Here is a 20050-nt window from a genome sequence, read left to right as displayed (position 1 = left end):
TCAGGTCTCCACGATCTTAATATTCATCTCTGTTTTCAACAGGAACCAGATGGTAAATAAAAGCAACGCTGAGACGGAGCGCTGCAGTGAAAGTTCTGCTCAAAGCAGCTCCCTGGGTTCATGTGCAGACTTCATGTGTGGGAAAAGTAGAGATTAAGAAAAGTTATTTATCTCCAGACTTTTTCCCCTGATCATTTAGGATTCTAGAAGAGATGGAAATTATATCAGAGTTCATCTGTCATCATCAAATGTAGCTATGATCCATCAAGAATCACGAGTCTTTATTGTCATCATGAAACTATAATGACATGTTTGGTGAGACACCGGCTCAGAATTCACACACGAGCCACAGACACAAACCAAGACCTAATGGTTAAGTTGAATGCACCGACACCTCCTGAGAAGCTAAAGAGGGCAAATAGTCCTCCGCGTCTGATAAGAATTAAACGTTTCAGTCAAAAAAGACAGACGATGTCAAATACTATGGAGTTACATGAATGTATCAGACAAACATTTAAGTCAGTTAGTTGTTAGGAGGGTCGGTGGGATCAGTGGCAATACGTCTGGCCCGTTTCTGGATTTATACAGCAATAAACCGTGTCTATATCTTGTAGACGGTATCCCACAATCCCCTGTGCTGTCCTCACCACCCGTGCTAAATCCTTCCTCTCCTGTACCGTGCAGCTCCCATACTTCACTGTCATGCTGAGGCACACAATGCTTTCCATCGTAGCTCCATAAAAGTTTAACAGCAGAGTAGAAAGTCCAGTCCATTTCACTTTTCTGAGAAAGAAGAGCCATTGTAGGGCCTTCTTCACCAGGTGGGAGGTGTTCTAAGTCCAGGAGAGATCGGAGGAGATGTGAATACCCAGGAACTTTATGTTGGAGAACCTCCTTCAGCATCTGGAGAACCTCCTTCAGCATCTGGAGAACCTCCTTCAGCAGTAGTAACGCTCAGTGGTTGTTTTCTGTATGTTGTTTAGGAGAAATCTTGGCCAACTTTCTTCCAAAGTTACTGCAGTTCATGAATTTTTGCAGACCTCACTTTCTCTCCAGCTCTGTGAAGGTCCGTCAGGTGGTTCAGTCAGGTTGTGATGTGGACTTTGACTAGGCCATTGCAGCTGGCTTTGTTTTTCAGCCGTTCTGCTGCAGATCAGCTGGCAGGTTTGGGATCACGATTCTGTTGATGACCAAGTTTGGACCAGGCTTCAGGTGTTGGACAGACGGAGCTCCTGGGTTTCTGGTCTTTTCCCTGAGCTTCCTGCTCCGAGCTTGGACTGAACCTGCTGGACGTCCTGAGAAGGTTGACAGCTGCTGAGATGTTCTCCTCCTGGGAATAATCTTCCTCTCTGCAGGATGATGGACTTCAGATGGTTTGGAGATGATTGTTGAACCCTTCCCAGGTTGATGGGCAGCAGCAGTTGCTTCGCTAAGATCATTGCTGTTGACTTTCTACCTGGCATTGTGGTGACACCTTCATTCAGAAATTGGAAGGTTCAGGGAAGATTGGCATCTGTACTAAATCTTTTCCACTTCGGTCTACACTGCAAAAACGGATCTAAAAATAAGTAAAATTTTCTTAAAGTTAGTGTATTTGTCCTTGATTTGAGCAGGTAAATAAGATTATCTGCCAGTGGAATGAGTATTTTGACCCCTAAAATAAGATAATTAGACATCCTGCACTTGAAATAAGATGACAGAGATGGATTGTTCCTATTTTAAGTGCACAAATCTTATTCCATTGGCAAATCATCTTATGTACCTGTTCAAATCAAGGACAAATACACTCATTTTAAGAACATTTTACTTATTTTTAGTTCCGTTTTTGCAGTGTACTGGATTTCTCGGCCAGAATTCCTACTTTCACACAGATGTTAATCCATCTAATGACGTTTGAACAACTCCTGGTTGATATCTCCTTTCTTAAATCTGCAGTTTTTCATGGGACTGTAGGGTTTGGATCTTATCGTGTGGTTCTCTGTGATAAATTAGCCCTGAGCTGTGAGAACCAGTGGGAGCGCAGCTTTAGATGTAATCATTTTATGCGTGTGATTCACAGACTTCAGGACTAATTTAGTCCACTTATCAGACTTGATAACAGCAGCTGTGGTCACAATGTGAACAGCCGTTTTAAATTTTAACCACAAAATCTCCCACATTTATAACATTTGCAGTAAATCTGGATTTTCACCTGCGAGTTAAAACACTCAGACGTTTACTGGTTGTGGTGAAATGACCAGCAGGGGGCAGTAGGAGCTCAAATCCTTCTGGTTCTGTAAAATCAAGATGACCTGCGTTAAAGTTTTGGTGATCTTTGTGCAGATGGTCACGTGTTTGAGGACAAGCGGGAGATCCGATCTGACCCCAACCCAAACCTCTGCTTGGTCTGGGACACACGCTGGGGTGAGGAGCAGTCAAAGATCTCACTCACAGGTTTGCACCCCCCCGGCCTCCGTGTAAAGCCTGTGCACACAATGCTGACTTTGATCTGTCAGAGGGGCTTTCTGCAGGCTTTCTGAGGAATGAGACCTATATGGTTTCAGTTGTTTACAGTACAGAGACGGTTAGGATCCGTTTCACATGCATGGGCAGAAACTCATCTATAGCCTGTTTTTTTTTCTTCTTGTTTAAAATCCTCATTAGTTTTCATGTCTGTCTGCTTTTTATCATCTCAGTGATTAGGGTATATTTAACACGTCAGACTGTGCTTAACCCCAATTTACCTTCAGATGTGTGCCGCTGGTGTGACTTGGAGAATGTGGCTCTGGTGTAAGGCGCTTTGAGCGGTCGGTATGACTAGAAAGGCGCTGTATAAACAGCGCGGTTGTATCCCACCTCCCCCCCTTATGTGAAGAAAACATGGCCAACTTGTACCGTTTTTCTCCAGCAGCAAAGTAAACATCTCCTTTGTGTTTTAAAAACCTTGTAAAAATCACATTGGGAGTAAAAAAAGCAAACTGTGGGGATGTTAATGTCCCGTGCAATCCTTGCAGCTCGACGTCTGCATGCTCGCCTTTTTAACCCCCCCCCACACACTCATGCATGGGTGGCAGTGGATCAGTCAGGTCTGACATGGTTTCCATTAAGGCTGTGTCCAACAGCCCTTGACTCAGAGAGGATGCCTTCGACCTCCTGACCTCCCTGTGCCGCATGTTGCTTCATCTGTCTGGAACAACCAGGCAGAGACTTTAGGTTATTAGTTTATTTGCATAAAATAAACTAAATCTAGATGCTTGATGGTTTGATGACAGAGTAAAAGTTTGTTTCTGTCATTGTTCTGTTGGAAAAGTTGCCACAAAGAAAATGTCGTTAAAAATAATTTGTTTTAGGACGAAAGTTGTTCTAAACTACGTTGGCCTGTTTCCACAACAATCATCCAGACTTCAATTAGTTGAGAAAACACAACAGGTGCTGCTAATTGCTAATTGCTAATTGACTCTCTTCCTGTTGGGTGCACCATTTAGCCAAAACATTATGACCACTGACAGGTGAAGTCAAACACATTTAGTTGGCTGGAAGCCTATAATGTTTATAACTAACACTGGTTAAAAAAGCTTCGACACTAGTTTACCACCTGCTTTTCACTTAGTTTTTAATGTTTTTTTGTTTTTTGGAGAATGTGGCTCTGGTTTAAGGCACCTTGAGTGGTCGGAAATTTTCAACCGCTATCTTTGAGACGATTCTCCATCTGATGAATCTTCAGAGATTCATATCCACTCAGAAAGCCGTCTCATTCTCTGGTTTCATAGTCGACTTTGTCCGCTGTTGAAGCTTTCGTTCTCTTTTTAACAACTGATGATGTTTGACCTGCTGCCGTCCAACCAGGTCATCATGAGCGGCTGGACGTTATTGGTTTTTACAGGTTTTATAAAAGCAGCAGCGTGATGGAGTGAAATAACCCAGAAGCGCTGAGAAAACAATCAGACCCTGGTAGTTCCCACTTTCCATGCGGTGATCTTTTGACACCGGCTTTCCACGGCGTTCACGTGTTTCCTCCTCGGCTGGCTAACAATGCAGCTCAGGAAGTGTGTCAGGATAAGAGCCAGACTGCTGGGCTCTCTTTGGTCAGTACGTCCCAACGCTTCCAGGGTCTGGAGGAGACCTGTTCTCTAAAGCAGCTTTGGGTCTGTGAAAGGGAAGAACTGCTGCCGGGGGTCTTCAGAGGAGCCTCAGCGATGTCCCGCTGGCTGGTGAGTCTGCTTCAACACGTCACTCAGAGGCTGTGAACCTCTCTGCTGGGTCAAACCCAACCCAACAACATCAAACGTGATGCTTTTGCCTGTTTTGAGCTCAGCAGATTTGTGAAACTATTACTTATCCTTCCTAACTCACTTCTTAGCGTTTTAAAAGAGTGAAGAGTTCATCTCTGGATGGTTCCCTTATGGTCTGAGGCTCAATCAGCTCCAGGTTGGCCCCCGTATGGATGTTGGATTGTGTCATTTTAGCGACTGAGATTGTTTTCCTCTCGGTTTGCCTCATAATGTGTGACGGGGGTTGAAATAAAAAAGAAGTGGTTATGTTGGCGACAGCTTTCTGTAGACGTCGTTCACAACGTTTTAAAGTTCTGGGATCAGCGGTTTTACACACAAAGTGATGGTGTAAACATCTCACTGGGTTCCCCGAGGATCACAGAACAAACAGGATATTGGGATGAATGCAGAAACCATGGAACATTTTTTTTTCATCTGCTGTTGAAAGAAAAAACAAACTTCTCCAGTTCACAGAATGAAAAACAACTTTGGATTGATGGCAGGAGAGACGGGACTGATGACTGGTGCTGATTCTGATGATTTATTGGGTTTTATTTCGCCTATTATGGCCGATGTGTTTAAAAATGGAGCAGCTGAGCCATTGCCCCCCTCCGGTTGGGCAGGATTTCTAACCACCTGCAGACAAATGTTCCTGTTTGCTCCGTCACTGAAAGCATGACTGGCCTCTACCCTCCTGATCTCCAGGGAACAATGACCCAAATCGTTATGACCTCTGGTCTAATGTCGCTGAACACACAGCAAACCTGGTGTGACCCGACTGAGACACACCCACTGTTGCTTTATTAAAGGCAGGAACACAACAGAGACGCCTCTTTGTCTCTGCCAGCATTGGATCAGTAAATATTGCAGATCTACTGTCCTGGTAGAAATGTTTTCCCCCGCCCCGATCTTTTCCTCCTTTCTTCATCTTTGGGCCATAAACCTTTAAATGTTTTGTTGGTATTTAACGTGGCAAAGCAACACAAAGTGGATAATTGTGAGGTAGAAGGAAAAGGATACAAAATTTATAACAATTCTTACAAATAGAAATCTGAAAAGTGTGTTGTACATTTAGTGAAATAAAATCCGTAATTTAGTCCGTAGTCTAGCTGTTCTGTTTCTGGCCTGAGATTATTTAGAGAACGTTGGAAAGCAATCAGCATAATGGAGACCAAGGAACCCAGCAGATGTGTCAGGGAGGAGGTTTTGGTCCAGTTTAAAGCAGGGCCAGGTTCTACAACAACATCCCACACTGCAAAAACGGATCTATAAATAACTAAAATGTTCTTAAAGTTAGTGTATTTGTCCTTGATTTGAGCAGGTAAATAAGATTATCTGCCAATAGAATGAGTATTTTCACCCATAAAATAAGATAATTAGACTGCATTTGAAATAAGATCATGGAGATGAATTGTTCCTATTTTAAGTGCAAAAATCTAACTCCATTGGCAAATCAGTTTATTTACCTGCTCAAATCAAGGACAAATACACTCATTTTAAGAACATTTTACTTATTTTTAGTTCCGTTTTTGCAGTGCAGGGTTTGAACATCTCCCAGAGCTCTGATCAGTCCATCATCTGGACCTGGAGAGAAAATGGACCACCTGGAGACTTACCAGAGACGCAGCCAGGAAGACCATGGTGGCTCTGAAAGAGCTGCGGAAATCCACACCTCAGGTGGGACCATCTATCAACAGGAAAAATATTATTTCTACACTCCACGCATCTGATCTTTTATGGAAAACTGATAACAAGAAAGCCAGAAGAAGTCCAGTTTACCACCTGCCACATTGAAGAAGATGTTCTGATCAGAGCCTTCATGAAAAACACTTTGTGTGGTGTAAAACCGACTTTGCCCAATTCCCTGCATGCACCATCCCCTTAGTGAGGCATGGTGGTGGCAGCATCATGCTGTGGGAGACTTTTCTTCAACAGATTCATGGAACCTGGTTGGAGTTGGTGGGAAGATGGATGGAGATAAGTCCAGGAGAATCCTGGAGGTAAAGCTGTTAGAGGCTGTAGAAGACCTGAAGCTAGGGTGGAGGTTCACCTTTCAGCAGGACAACCACCCTGAACATGCAGCCACAAATATTATGGGATGGTTGAGATTAGAGCTGTGTTAGAATGGCCTAGTCAAAGTCCAGACCTATACTGAACTGGAAATCTGTAGCAAGACTTAAACTCTGATGTCTCCAGATGTTCACCATCCTATCTGACTGAGTTTGACCTTCAGTCTGTAGATCTAAACCTGATGAGACCTCCAGCTGGACCTGCAGCCACTGGAGGTTCTACTGAGGTTCTACCGACTCAGGATGCGCTGGAGGGTCGGTTCTGTCAGACTTCAGTAAAACCAGCTCGCTTTGATCCGCCTGAAATGGGAGCCAGATTACATCTCTGCGTTGTTCTTTCAAACATGTTTGAGTTAATTTCCTGAAACGCATCAAAACATTAGCCAATCGGTCCTGGATTGGGCTAATGAGAAGTGACCCGGAGAGGTTCTGTGTTATTTGGGACGTCTGTTACTCTCTTATCTCTGATCCGGCTCAGACCGCCTCCATTCATGTCTGGTTTTACTCACATTTGGACCCAACTCGCCTCCTTTTTCTCCTCTGAAGCCCAGAGCCGCTCCCGGTTCATCAGACGTATTTATGGCTTTTAAGTAAAATGCTCCTCTGCCTCCCTGCATCCCCCCCCCCCCCCCCCATCTTGTCTTTATTAAACTGCAGACCCCCCCCCCCCCCACCTTTCCCCATCACTTTAAGTGCCTTGCTCCATATTAGACGGCTCTGCCCGACCCAACCCTCCCCGCCCACGTCTGTCCTTCCTCCCTCCTAATCTTGTTCCTCTCCATCCGTTGAAGACCCGGCAGCATCCAGAGGACGGAGGGACAGGTTGTTGGATGGAGGGATGCTGGAGGGGAAAACGTCTGCATGGATTGATGTGCCTTTACTTTAACCGGGGGGGGGGGGGGAAATAAAAAAGTCTTGATGGTTTTCTTTGCCAGTGCGACCGCTGGAGCGTTTGCGGGTCTGAAGACGAGCGTTGAAGGACGGGGACACTGAGGGAGGGATGAGATGGGGGGGGTGAGACGGTCACAGACGTGAGGAGGATTTGAGCAGAGGATGGGGGGACTTCACTGGTGCCTCGACGCGATCTTCAGTTGGGCTAAATTTTTCTTCTTCTGCATCTTCCCGTTTTGGAGACTCAGGGGAAGCAGGAACAAGGTACAGTTCTTCAAATCAGCGTGTGAGTGTCTGTCAGTGTGACAGAGATCATGGTGAGGTAGATGGACCGCTGCATCATAACCTGCTGGTGGGAAGAGCCTGCAGAGAGAGAGAGAGCTTTGCTGTTCAGCTTCTGGTGTTTTTTGTTCTTCAGTCTGAGCACAAGTGCATGAAGTAAATTGGAGAAACGTCTCTATTTCAGAGAGCTGAGACAACATTAAAGCAGAAAAATGTTCAGCAGCTTTTAAGAACATCACAGGGATTTCACATGTGTTTGTATCACTTCATTTTCTCTGTTCTGCTCGGGTTCTTGGTTGGACCATAAAACATCTGGTAGAAGCTCCTTCAGCAGCACCTCTGCAGCTTTTCTGTCTGACTTTCTGAGTCTCACATCGCCGTGGAGGACTTTTGGTACCATTCTTCTGAAGGTACTAACTCTCTGAAGGTCCCACCACAACATTTGAATCAGGTTGAGGTCTGGACTTTGACTAGGCCACCAAAGCACCATTTTCAGCCAGTCTGTTGTAGATCTGCTGCTGGATTTGGGTTCTTTGTTCTGCTAATGACCCAGTTTGGACCAAGCTGCAGCTGTAGGACAGAGGGACCCTACAATGCTTTGGTCTACAGAGGAGATCATGGTCCACTCACTGTCTGCTAGGTGTCCAGGTCCTGTGGGTGTAAAACAAGCCCGGATCATCAACCCTCCACCACTATGCTTGGTAGTTGGTACGGGGTGTTTGGGTTTCTCCACAGTTAACATTATGGTCCAGCATCTCTGCTTTGGTCCCATCTGTCTCAGAGGACATTGTCCCTGAAACTCAAGCTCTTCATCAAGGTCCCTTAACAACTAATAAAGACCTAAATATCTGAACAACCCAATTCATGTTGTCATAGTCCTTTTAGACAAAACAGGCTGTTTTTTTCGGTGTCCTGTTGTGACCCTGACCTTTAATCTGCTAACTGAGGGCTGTAGAGTCTGAGGTGGAGCTCCTAGGATTCTGGTCATTTTTTTGAGCTTCCCGCTCTGACCTTGGGCTGAACCTGCTGGGACGTCCACTCCTGGGAAGGTTGGCAGCGGCTGAGATGTTCTCCTCCTCCTACTGATATACATCCAATGTGTTCATGGACTCAGTTTACTTATACATAGCACCAGTTAACAAGCATGAGCTCTGCAGATGTTACTATAATAATAAAAAAAAAAAAATCCAAGATATATCAGACTGTAGCAGAATGCTAACATCTACATAAGAAAAGTATTTTACATGGTTTGATTTTGCATATTTCATCTGTGAAATGTCATCTCTGCCAGGATAAAGATGTAAGATAAGATAAGATAGGCTTTATTGATCTCACATTGGAGAAATTCACTTGTCACATCGGCTCATTAATCAATAATCAAAAGAAGGTGCCAAAAGCAGGAAAAAGTGCATCAGGTATATACAGTGTGTCCATATATATACAGTGGATCAAAAAAAAGAATAAAAATTACAAAAAGGAAATAAAGCAGAGATTTAGGATGTCTTATGTACATCCACGGTGACTATATACATATGTATTGACGTACATTAAAGTGGTAATAACAGCAGAAGTCACTTCTTTTCAGGGTTATTAAATAGAATTGCACGTTGGTTATAGAAATCATAAATCACAGTATAGACAGTTTTAAAAGTTTATGTGATGGTAATCTAACCAAAGACGGATTTATGAGAAGTCAGATCTTCATTTTAGAAATGTGCAATGTCCTCCATCCCGTTTCCGATGGAGACCCGTTTTCCCTCCTCGGCTGTTCAGATCCGATTAAAGGGCAAATTCTAAACTGTAGTCACATTGAGATTATCTATACATAAGAACCGATTTTACACGAAGGTCCCATTTATTTCAGGTGTCATAGTGTCTCTTAGATAGCTGGTTTCTGTTCCTCGGTTGTTTCATTGCCTCACCGCTGCAGGGATGAGATGTTCTGAACAGGAGCGGAACAGAAACAAAGTGGATTTAAGGCATTTAAGATTGGTTGTAGAGCTCAGGGAACGGTGTTGGTGGTCAGCTGATCCTTTTATCAGACCAACAGGCAGAAGAAGGTGTTAGGATTGAAAGGTTTAGGCCAGGAACCACAGCTGAGTGGCTTCTCTGTGGAGTATGGTGGTGGGGGTGTTATGGTTCTGCCACAGGACCAGAACCAACAATGCAGATTACCTGAAGGCAGCTATCAAAGCAACCTGGGCTTTCTGAACACCTCAGCAGAACCACAGGCTGATCTCCTCCATGCTACGCCGCATTGATGCTAAAGGAGCCCAGAGCCGGTACTGAGAGCAGCTCTTTTTTTGTTGTTTTGATATAATAATCTAATTTCCTGAGACTCTGAATGTTGGGGTGGCCAGAATCACCAGAACTACGTGACATATTTCAGTGTGTGTGTGACGGATCTATGCTGCTGCTGCTGCTTCCAGGGGGCGGCGTTGAGCTCTGGGCGGCCGGTCCGTGTTCGTCTGCGCTGCAGAACAGAGGAAAAAAACGTGCATGCACATGTGAGCGTCGTGCAGAGAGGGCGCGGGGTCGGCATTGTTTTCAGCAGATGGAGTCACAGAGCTGGGAATGGGTGTGTTCATGGAGGGGCGGACTGGATCTGTTCTTCCTCTTTATGTCAACAAGTGCCCCCCCCCCCCCCCACACACACACCTCCATGTGACGGCACACCTCTCTGCCGTTCCTCCTCTCCCTGTCTGTCTGCTTATCTACCAGCTCTACGTCTATCTTGCAGATCACTTTCATTAAACTCTATATTCTACTCCTTCCTCTCCTCATGTTTCTGCTCCTTTTGTCTGATAAACTCCCTCCTATCTGTTGCCGTCTTTGCTCGTCTTTGATGCCTTTCGTCTGTTTACTCGCGGTTTCTTGCTTCAAGGACTCTGTTCTGGCGCTGGCTGAGCTCCCTAATTGTTAAAGCGTCTTTCAGCGGGAGGGAGGACAGACGTGGTCAAGGTTAAAGACGCAGTGACACAATAGCTCTGAGGGGTCTGATTAGCCTTGGAAATACACCCACTCTTCCTTTTTTATAGATTACAACCTTCCTCTGCTCGCAGCTCTGCAGCCCCTCTTCAGGCCCTGGACTGATTGTAAACAGTCGCAGTTTGATGGGTGACCACCAGAGGGTGCTGCAGGCACAGCGGGATGCAGACGGTGTTTTCAGTCCACTTCTTGCACCTGGCTTCTTCTGAACAGGGAAGTCTCAGTGAGTCTGGCTTACAGCTGAGGGAAACCCCCGAATTCACTTTGTCGGGAAATCACAGCATCAAATCTGTGCCGTAAAAGGACCTACTGTTAAGGATTTCCTTGAACTGTAAAGGATATGAGGGCAGTACTTGGTCTGGGCTCCTTTTGCATGAGTTCCTGCATCTGGCATGGAGGCGATCAGCATGTGGTTCTGCTGAGGTGTTCAGGAAGCTCAGGTTGCTTTGATAGCTACCTTTAGGTCATTGGTTATGGTGTCTCTCATCTACCTGCTGACAGCAGCCCATAGGTGCTGTCACACAGACGCTACGGTGATTAAAGCAGCTTTTGGTATTGTAGGCAGTGTGGGATGGTGCCAAGTCCTGCTGGGAAAGGAAATCAGTGTCTCCATAAAGGTGGTCAGCAGAATGAGGCATGAAGGGCTCTAAAACTTCATGATAGACTTCTTCTTTCTTCCACTTCTTTTTTTTCTTCCACTGAACTTTCCGTAGAAATTGAGTGTCTTTGCTCTCTTTCATCCTCTCTACCTGAAGACGGGCTCAGAGTTTGGCTCCATTATAAAAACCCTTTATAATAGCTCCTAGCTCCTGTTCCTTAAAATTTTACTGGGTCACCAGTCAGAACTCTACCGTGGAGAGGAAAGGAGCTTCGAACTGCTGTGCCAAATTCAGACAGCCTTTAACTACGACGTCATTATGTTACGGAAACGCTCATGGATGATTCTAGTCAAATCCAGGCCTACAGCCTTCTGAAAATGAACTGCAAAGCGCACAATCTCTTCTCTTCTGACATTTTCGTTTATTTCTGTAAGAGTGAGACTTATATGTCATGTCACGCAAAGGATTGTGGGATATATTGAGGCTTCTTGGCGCCGGTAAGGGACGTTGCTGGGTTTTTAGGCAAAACTAGCTGCAAAAGGGAGTATTCCCGCTAATTTTCCTACCTCCTTCCTTACTGACTGCACTATTCGGACAGGACTTATCATGGCAACCGCTGACACATTTCCACCTTGGCTAAAGAGTCCTTGCTCTATAAAGGGTATCCTCTATCTGCCTAACTGTTTCTCTTTTAGATGAAGCCACGGAAGGTGCTACTGCTGCCATTACCTTTTTAGTTTTCTCTAACATAGAAAGTACTCCTGGCTCAATGTGAGCTTCTGTGCTTTCTGTGTCTCTGCTCTGTCTTCTCTAAGCCCCAGTGGGTGGAGGCAGATGAGCGTTCACACTGAGGCTGGTTCTGGTTCTGCTGGAGGTTCTCCTCCCTGTTAAAGGGGAGTTTTCCTCTCCACTGTCGCTTCATGCATGCTCAGTATGAGGGATTGCTGCAAAGCCATCAACAATGCAGACGACTGTCCACTGTGGCTCTACGCTCTTTCAGGAGGAGTGAATGCTGCAGGTCAACCACCCAGAAAACAAATCTGAATAAAAACTGAACTGCTTTGTTTAACCAGGATCAATAAGAATGGATGCGCTTGACTTAGAATCTGTCTGGATGATTGAATTGACTTCATATTTTGTAAAGTGCCGTGTTGTAAAGTGGTGCGTAATAAATGTACTGAATTGAATTAATAATCTTGGAGTCTGGGAACCTCCATCTTCTTCAGCAGGGAGTTTTTGGCCATCAGTGACCGTCAGCCCTTCACCATCACCGTGTAGATCATAACATGATCCTAGCATAACAATTCTCTTTAAATCTTTTGCTTCCTGTTTTCATTCTTATCAGCTGTAATCTGGAAAAAAACATCCCTCTGTGTGGATTCCTGACAGGAAATCTGTCCTCATACTCTGATGCACATCTGATATTCTGAAAGTCTGTCAAAGATTAAAACACTTTCTTGTTTTTACGCCTTTAAGATACACAGATAAAGATGAAAGTCAAACAAAATCAGATCTGTGGCCTCAGGACTTCTTGCTTTCGTCACAGCTCTATGTCCTGCCTTAAATCAGAATACTGCAATGTGATTGGAGATGAACTTTGAATCCTTCCCAGCAGTTGCTGCTCTGAGGTCATTGCTGATGTTCTTAAAACACACCTGTATGATTCAGAGCAGCAAACTGCCTAAACTCCTCACTCTGATGATCAGTGTGAAAAATGTGTGAAAAACCAGACGAGACAACGGACTATTAAGTTTTCATGGAGTTGATCACACTGCACTGCAAAAAGAGAACTGAAAATAAGTAAAATTTTCTTAGAATGAATGTATTTGCTCTTGATTTGAGCAGGTAAATAAGATTATTTGTCAATGGAATGAGTATTTTTACCCCTACAGTAAGAATTTTAGATATAAAGCATTTGAAATAAGATGATGGAGATGAACTGTTCCTATTTTAAGTGCAAAAATCTTATTTCATTGGCAAATAGTCCCATTTACCTGCTCAAATCAAGGAAAAATACTTTCATTTCAAGAAGAATTTTAGTTTTATTTTTATTTTTGGCAGTGTGAGGACTCTTTGACACCTGGATGCTACTTTTTCATTCTTGCTTCTAGTTAAAAAAACAACAACAAGCTGGAATTTTTTTGTTTTTGTTCACTGGAAGTTGAACTGCATTCAATACAGAATCTCGTATTGAAAGATACCAGGTTTGCAAAAGTGTATACTTTCTTTTTAAGACGGCCGGACTTAAGGTCGCATTTAAGAGCAGCTCCAGATGGAGTCCGGTGGTACAAATAATTACCAGGGCGATGGGTTTTCTGCAGAATCTTATAAGGAGATAAGGAAACATTGCATGATGGCTCAATAGACACTTATCTTGCAGGATGCATTTGTGAACTTTTCTATCTGTTGGCGGTTAGGATCAGTAGTAAACGCTTTCCCATTAACGGCCTCCTCCAGCGAGAGGGTGTCTCTGTCAGAGTGGCGTTCAGGAAATGCCAGCAGATTAATGCTGAGGGCCACCGGCTGCTGGTGTTTGTGTGTCCCTGGGTGCGGCTGGGTTTGTGTATTTGAACAGTGTGCGAGGAGGACGTAAAGCCGTACACAGCAGAGGGCGGTTTATTGAAATATGTGCTTGTAGTGAATCTGACGACTGAAATCGTGTGTTTGTTTGTTGGAAGATTTGGGGCGGACTACGGACTACTTGTTTTTGTTACGTCACTGGGAGCTTATTCCACATCTAAACACCTGGCTTGTTGGGACCGGTTCTGAACCACCGCCGGGTTCTCCGCTCGACCTCAGGTTGGATGGAGATCATCTGTGAACATCAGTTTTTAAGTCAGACCACAAAATCTGAGTTGGATTTAGGACTGGACTTTGACTAGGCCCATCTATCCCATGAATCTGCTTTGATCTAAACCACGTGTCAAACTTAAGGCCCGGGGGCCGAATCATGTCAGTTAAGGCAATTTATCCGGCCCTCAAGAGCCAAAAAAGGCACATCATGTCATAAAGTAGAGCCATATATCCTTATACATTGTATAAAATGGATAAAACTGTGCCTATAGGAACTTTTTTTTTAACTGTGTAGTAACAGCCTCCTGCCACTAGATGTCAGTTTTCCCAGTACACAATAAAAGAACCCAAAAATGTCCAAAAAGGGAAAAAGTGAGGCAGAATGATCAGTTTAAAGTGTAACTCACCCCAATATCAACTTTATTTGCAGATAAACGGTATATATTGGTCCTAAGGGTTCTACTTTTACTATTACTGTGCATTTTTTATATTTATATGTGAACTGAAAGAATCAAGAATAAAAATTCTTGATTTTTTTTAAATTAAATTTTGAAATCAAATGCATCATATATCCAAGTACAACCAGCCCTTGCAATGACTTCATGATGCCAAAGTGGCCCAATGTAGAAATGAGTTTGACACCCCTGATCTAAACCATCCTATAATATCTCAGGCTGCATGTTAAGGGAGGTTTTCCCGCTGAAAGAAGAACCTCCACCCCAGTTTCATGTATTCTGCAGCCTGCAGCAGGTTTTCCTCCAGGATTGTCCTGGATTTAGCTCCATCCATCCTCCCATCAGCTCCGACTATCTTCCCACAGCATGATTCTGTCACCACCATGTTTCATAATGAGGATGGGATTGTCTCCACTGATGCTTTTTGTATGTGGGACAGAAAATTGCATTATTGTTTCATCTGAGCAGAGCATCTTCCACATCTCTCCTACATGACTTCTTATGACTTTGGATCTTTGTCCTTTGCTTTGGGGGTCAGGTTGTTATGTAGACTGATTCTCCCACCTGAGCTCTTGTTATTGCTGTTGGTCCTCCAGAGTAACCATGGGTGTCTTACCTGCTTCTCTCATTAATGCTCTGCTTACTGTGCTTAGGTGGACATCCGTAGTTTGGTAGGTTTGTGCTGTGATGTGAAATAGCTCAAATACTTGTCAGGCAGTATTAACCAGTAGTGTTTTAGGAGGAACTGTTAAGGTAAACACACGTTCATCATCTCTATAATTATTTTTATTAACTAAATGCTGTATTTGAGCTGTTGCAGGTTTATTTTAGATTCATCGTTTAATCTTGCTTAAATAAGAGACAGAGACTGGGAAGTGATGGTCCTCTGTAAGTTCATCAAGGTGCCAAGTCTTTTTGGGGAGAACATGTTCAGTCCTTTGCTTCCTTTGTACATCAATGCATCTTTCCACCCCCCCCCCCCCAATTGTTATAGATGATGGATGAATGGAGAGTGAACAGAATCTGCTTCCAAAGTTTTGGGAAAGAACGGAAGACAAAAAGCCTTAAAAACTGTGACAACATAGTTTTGGGTTTTTATTGGCTGGCAACCAGAATAAAATAACAAAATAATATGGAGCTCTGCATGTCATGAGTTTTCCCCCCTCTATTTTCTATCGTACAAACAGTTGAAGGTGTTTCTACATAGTTAGGATATTCTGAGGGAGTGAAACACAACCTCCCTGATCACTCAACCAGAACCAATTCCACTTCCCCTCCTTACATTGCCCAGTTGCCTAAACAACTAGATAATTATAAAGAATAAAAACATAAATCAACATTTGTACCCATATACTTGGACCATATATGCTCATATACATGCCTACACATACAAATTCAGAAAATATTAGTTTAAATAAAATGGACTAATTTAGATTCTGGACCTGAATTGGACCAATTTGTCCTTTTGTTGAAGTTCCTGGAGATTAAATTTAACGTAACTTGGTGCAATATCACTAAAGTGAGATAAACTGCAAATGAAACTTCAATCTTTCTCTTGCAACAAATGTTATTACCCCCAAATCTGAAATATTGGTACCGGGTTTCTTCATCAGATTTCTGATTTTCATCAACAAAAACAAATTCAAGTATTTTCTTTTAATGTTATGAATATTTGCACTTCAAACCAGAATGGAGGGACAGAATGATGTATTTCCTGCTGTCGGGGGAAATGTGTGCATATTCATCTCAAGGGTAAAACGGAGGTGGAGTTTATGAAATATTAAAAAGGGCTCTGCAACACGGGGGGGGGCAGAGGAAGGGGTCGTGGATGCTGGGGGGGGGGGGGGTGAACATGGAGAGGAGGACGGATCCGGCAATGAATGAAATTAAAAGCGGTGAGACTTGGAGGGCTGAAGAGGGAGGGAGACACGGGATGGGAGACGGAGAGGAGGTGCAAGAGAGATGGATAATAAGTGGACTACCCCCTCCCCCCTGCTCCCGTGGAGAGGTAGGGGCAGCCTGAACCCCCCCCCCCAGATAGAAAAGAAAAGCTTTGTGAAACTTTCCCCCCTCAGAGGGAAGGAGAGGCTCAGAGGAGAGGCAGTCAGGATTTAATTTGGTGAGGAAGTCGGACCGAGCGGACCGGGGAGAAGAGCTCGGAGGACAGTTTGTGTCCAGCAGGGTCATGACTTCCCAGCGTCTGGCGGCTCGTCTCCTGCTCGGATTAGTCCTGAGGAAACTGTAGCAGCCGCAGCATCCCTCCGGTCCGCCACCATGCCCTCCGTCTCCCTCAGCCTGCCCACGGCTCTGGCAGGACCGGCTCGGACCTGGGTCTGCCTGTCCTGCATGTTCTGGGTGAGAACTTTTTTTTTTTTTTTTTTTTAAAAGATGTGCATCAGAGCGTTTTATCCACGACCTTCTGCGCGTCCCGAGCATCTCTGCCGAGTTTGTTGTGGCGGAATGGGAAGCATGCGGGGGGACGTGCGCTGGCTGACAGTCCTCCTCTGCTGCGCGTCGTGGAAGCCTGATCACAAGTGGAGGCGGTCAGGAAATGCGTTGGGTGGTCCGTGCTGTCGGGGGTTGGGTGGAGGGTTAGGACCCCGGCTGTGTGGGGCCTTGGCACGGTGACACATTTAAATGAGCTGCTGGAAGTTCCTCAGCGTCCCTAAACCTCAACGTGACGGGTGGAAAGTTTGTCAAAAGGGCAAAAAAAAAGGGTTTTGATTGAATTTTATGTGAAATGCAATCATCTCTGACATTGAGAATCTGCTCCTGGGATGTTTCTGATTAATTTTTCTAAGAATTTGTGAGGAAAAAAAATCAGATTTCTTCATGTTGGGGTATTTATCTGCCTGGAAAGGCTTTAAAGTTTGGACTAGTTGGTCCTTTTGAAGTTCCTGGAGATTAGATTTAACGTAAAGTGAGAGAAACTGCAAATAAAACCCCTCAATCTTTCTCTTTCAACAAATGTTTTTTACCCCAAACCTGAAATATTGGTACCGGGTTTCTTCATCAGATTTCTGATTTTCATCAACAAAAACAAATTCAAATTTTTGTTTTTATGAATATTTGCACTTCAAACCAGAACGGAGGGACTGAGTGATATATTTAAGGCTTTAAGGTTCTCCAGAACCAGGGTTCTTTAACAGGTAACTTGCATGTTCTCTGAAGTTTGCATGTGTGCTACCAACACGTCTGAGTTGATCCGGACACGCTCTTCCTCCCCTTCCTCCTCCTCCTCCATGCGTCCTGCTCTGGTTGGCACTCGGCTCTACTCCTGCCTCCTGCTGCATAATTCACTCTGCCGCCCGTTCCCGCTCACAGCCGGGGGGGGGAAGCTCTGATCCGGCCCGTGATGAGCTGTGTTTGGACTGCGGTTCTGACATTCTGTCTTTAAACATTAGGTCTGTGCTGATATGAAGCAACGTCCCTGCTGCACGCTAATCCCCCGCTTTCAGAGCCCGACAGAGGATGAAAGCGGCCGGTTCTGAATGGACCCTTCTCATCCGTCCTCCCTGATTGGGCCGCGCTCCCCCTGGGACACGGCAGCACCGCCGGCGCTCGGCGAGGAGGCTGGATAATCTTACTGAGCTCTTCATCAGTTAATTACCATTCTTCCTTTTGAGGGATGCTAGGCGAGGTGAGGGGAGGGGGGCCGGCTCGTAAAAGAAGCTGAAAGCCCCCCAGCTAAGCTGTGGGTCACTGATTGACTGGATCAGAGCGCTGCGTGACAAAGCGGGCTCACTTAAAGGGGCGAGGTTCAATCTGAGCCCCCCGTGTTAATGGCAGATCTTTGTTTGGTGCTAAAACCTCTTTAATTTGGGCTCACCTTCCGTCCTCCTTACAGACAGGATTTGGGGTGAAGAGAAACCACAAACGCTCCAACAACAAACTTTAAACGCCTCAGAATTTAAAATGACCGGCTTCTCTGTGGCTCTGGGATCATTTTATCTAATTTAAACAGAAAGTTTAAAAGTCTGTGGAAGCTCTCATGTCTTTAGCCTCTTCGCTTCCTTTCCAAACACTATTTAACACTTTAGCAGTGACTGATCTGGGTTGGGAGTTTACAAGTTGTTCTGGACCTGGAGGATTTGGATACAATTCAATTCATTTCAGTTTTATTTATATAGCACCAATTCATGAAACATGTCATCTCAAGGCACTTTTCAAAATCAAATTCAATCAGATTTTACAGATTGGTCAAAAAATATCCTATCTTAGGGAACAGTTTGGTGGATTTCGCGTGCTAAACATTTAGATTTAGAATAATTTTTTCAGGATTATAATTACTTCCTACCAGCTGCAAGACATCTTCAGCTCATATTTTCAGTTAGTTTTAACTACAATAGATTTTAAATCATTGACATCTGTGGAAAAAGGGAAGAAAATCTTTCATTTAAAATCATCTTTTAGGGTCTTAAACCTTTTATGTTCCGAGATGAGCTGCACTTTTATATCGAGTCACAATCTTCATGCCAATTTCCCTGACTCCTCCCCCCCTAACACCCCCAAAGGACCTCCCAAGGTTTCCTAAATCTTCATTAGGACCGTAAAACACTTAAAAAGGGCAATTAAACTTCCATGACCTCCTCAGCCAGTCTAACAGGACCGGGGGATCTGGTCCTCTGGTCCCTGTGATCCGGAGGGAGGCGTCCTCCCAGATCTGGTCCTCTGGATAGGTAAAACATATTCTAGAGCCCTGAAACCAACCTTTACATCAAGCATTTTAAAACGGAGGGTTCATTGTTGATCGTCTTTGCAGAAAAAAGCTCCGATGTTTCACCCTTTAGGAGTGCTTGGTGACTTGGCAGCTGGGAGGGCGAGCGCTGCGGCTGACGCCTTCATGAAGCGGCCGTATAACGGACAGATGGAGGTCATACCGGCAGGAAGGGCTTAGAACCCCATCCAGGAAACGGACCGCCTTAAAGAACCAGACAGGATCCGCTCCTTAACCGTGAGCTTCAGAAGACAGGATGGTCCTGGATAAAAGGAGATTCGTCCTTTTTTTAGCGGGAAGAAAATCCCGAGGGAAGTCCCGGGAAATGGCAGAAAACGTCTGGAAGGACGCAGGAAATGAACAGAAGATGCTTTAGGCAAAGATCAGAGTAAAGTAAACATGGAGGCGCTGCAAGTAAACCTTCAGGAGAGAGCCTCCCCCCCCCCTCCCCAAAACACGGTGAATAATTAATGAAAGGTTTACGGATATTTTATCCGGTTTCTCAGAGACGATCCCAAAATAAATCAAACCCACTTTTTGCTCAGGTGGAGTTTTTGAAGGCCGCGTTGACGCCGGTGACATTCAGGAGCGGCGGGTTATCGTTTCACCTCGACGTCAGCTCAGATTTGTGCCAAGGGACTAAAAAACGGTGGTGGTCAGGTGGATTTGATCTCACAAGGTGCTCTTGGTAACCAAAGGCATCCGTGTTAAAAAGCTAAAGGGTAAAAACTCCTGATGCCCACGTGGATCCGCTCCATCAGAGTTCAGACGCTGCTGAGGGTACGATTGAATTCATGCTGATGTTTGGGTCCAGGTGATTGTTTACTCAGAAACTAAAAACGCTGCAAAGATCAGGACTGTGATCTTTTGCATAAACATGACTAAAAATAAGTAAAGTTTTCTTGAAATTAGTGTATTTGTCCTTGATTTGAGCAGCAAGTTTCAATGATCTGCCAATAGAATAAGATTTCTGTGCTTAAAATAGGAGAAGCTCATCTCTATCATC

General features: G+C 44.5%; 1 protein-coding gene across 4 annotated transcripts in view; it reads left to right on the top strand.

Moving 5' to 3' along the window:
• The window catches only part of LOC118563783 (tensin-2-like), a 77396-nt gene that overhangs the window by 18847 nt on the left and 38499 nt on the right, over positions 1-20050 (top strand). Inside the window, exon 1 of one of the 4 annotated variants that reach the window (XM_036139706.1) lies at positions 3947-4190. The exons of 1 other annotated variant lie outside the window; for it this stretch is intronic. In XM_036139706.1, coding sequence (XP_035995599.1) covers positions 4176-4190 — 15 coding nt within the window. In that variant the 5' untranslated portion in view covers positions 3947-4175. Of the gene's footprint in view, positions 1-3946; positions 4191-7244; positions 7475-16255; positions 16683-20050 lie in introns of those variants that run through there. 2 more of the 4 variants (XM_036139704.1, XM_036139705.1) reach the window with 2 other exon arrangements.

Source organism: Fundulus heteroclitus, chromosome 7 (genome assembly GCF_011125445.2).
Source record: "Fundulus heteroclitus isolate FHET01 chromosome 7, MU-UCD_Fhet_4.1, whole genome shotgun sequence".
Lineage (NCBI taxonomy): Eukaryota > Metazoa > Chordata > Actinopteri > Cyprinodontiformes > Fundulidae > Fundulus > Fundulus heteroclitus.
The sequence above is the reverse complement of the archived record's forward strand: the minus strand, read 5'-3'. Positions and strand labels throughout refer to the sequence as shown.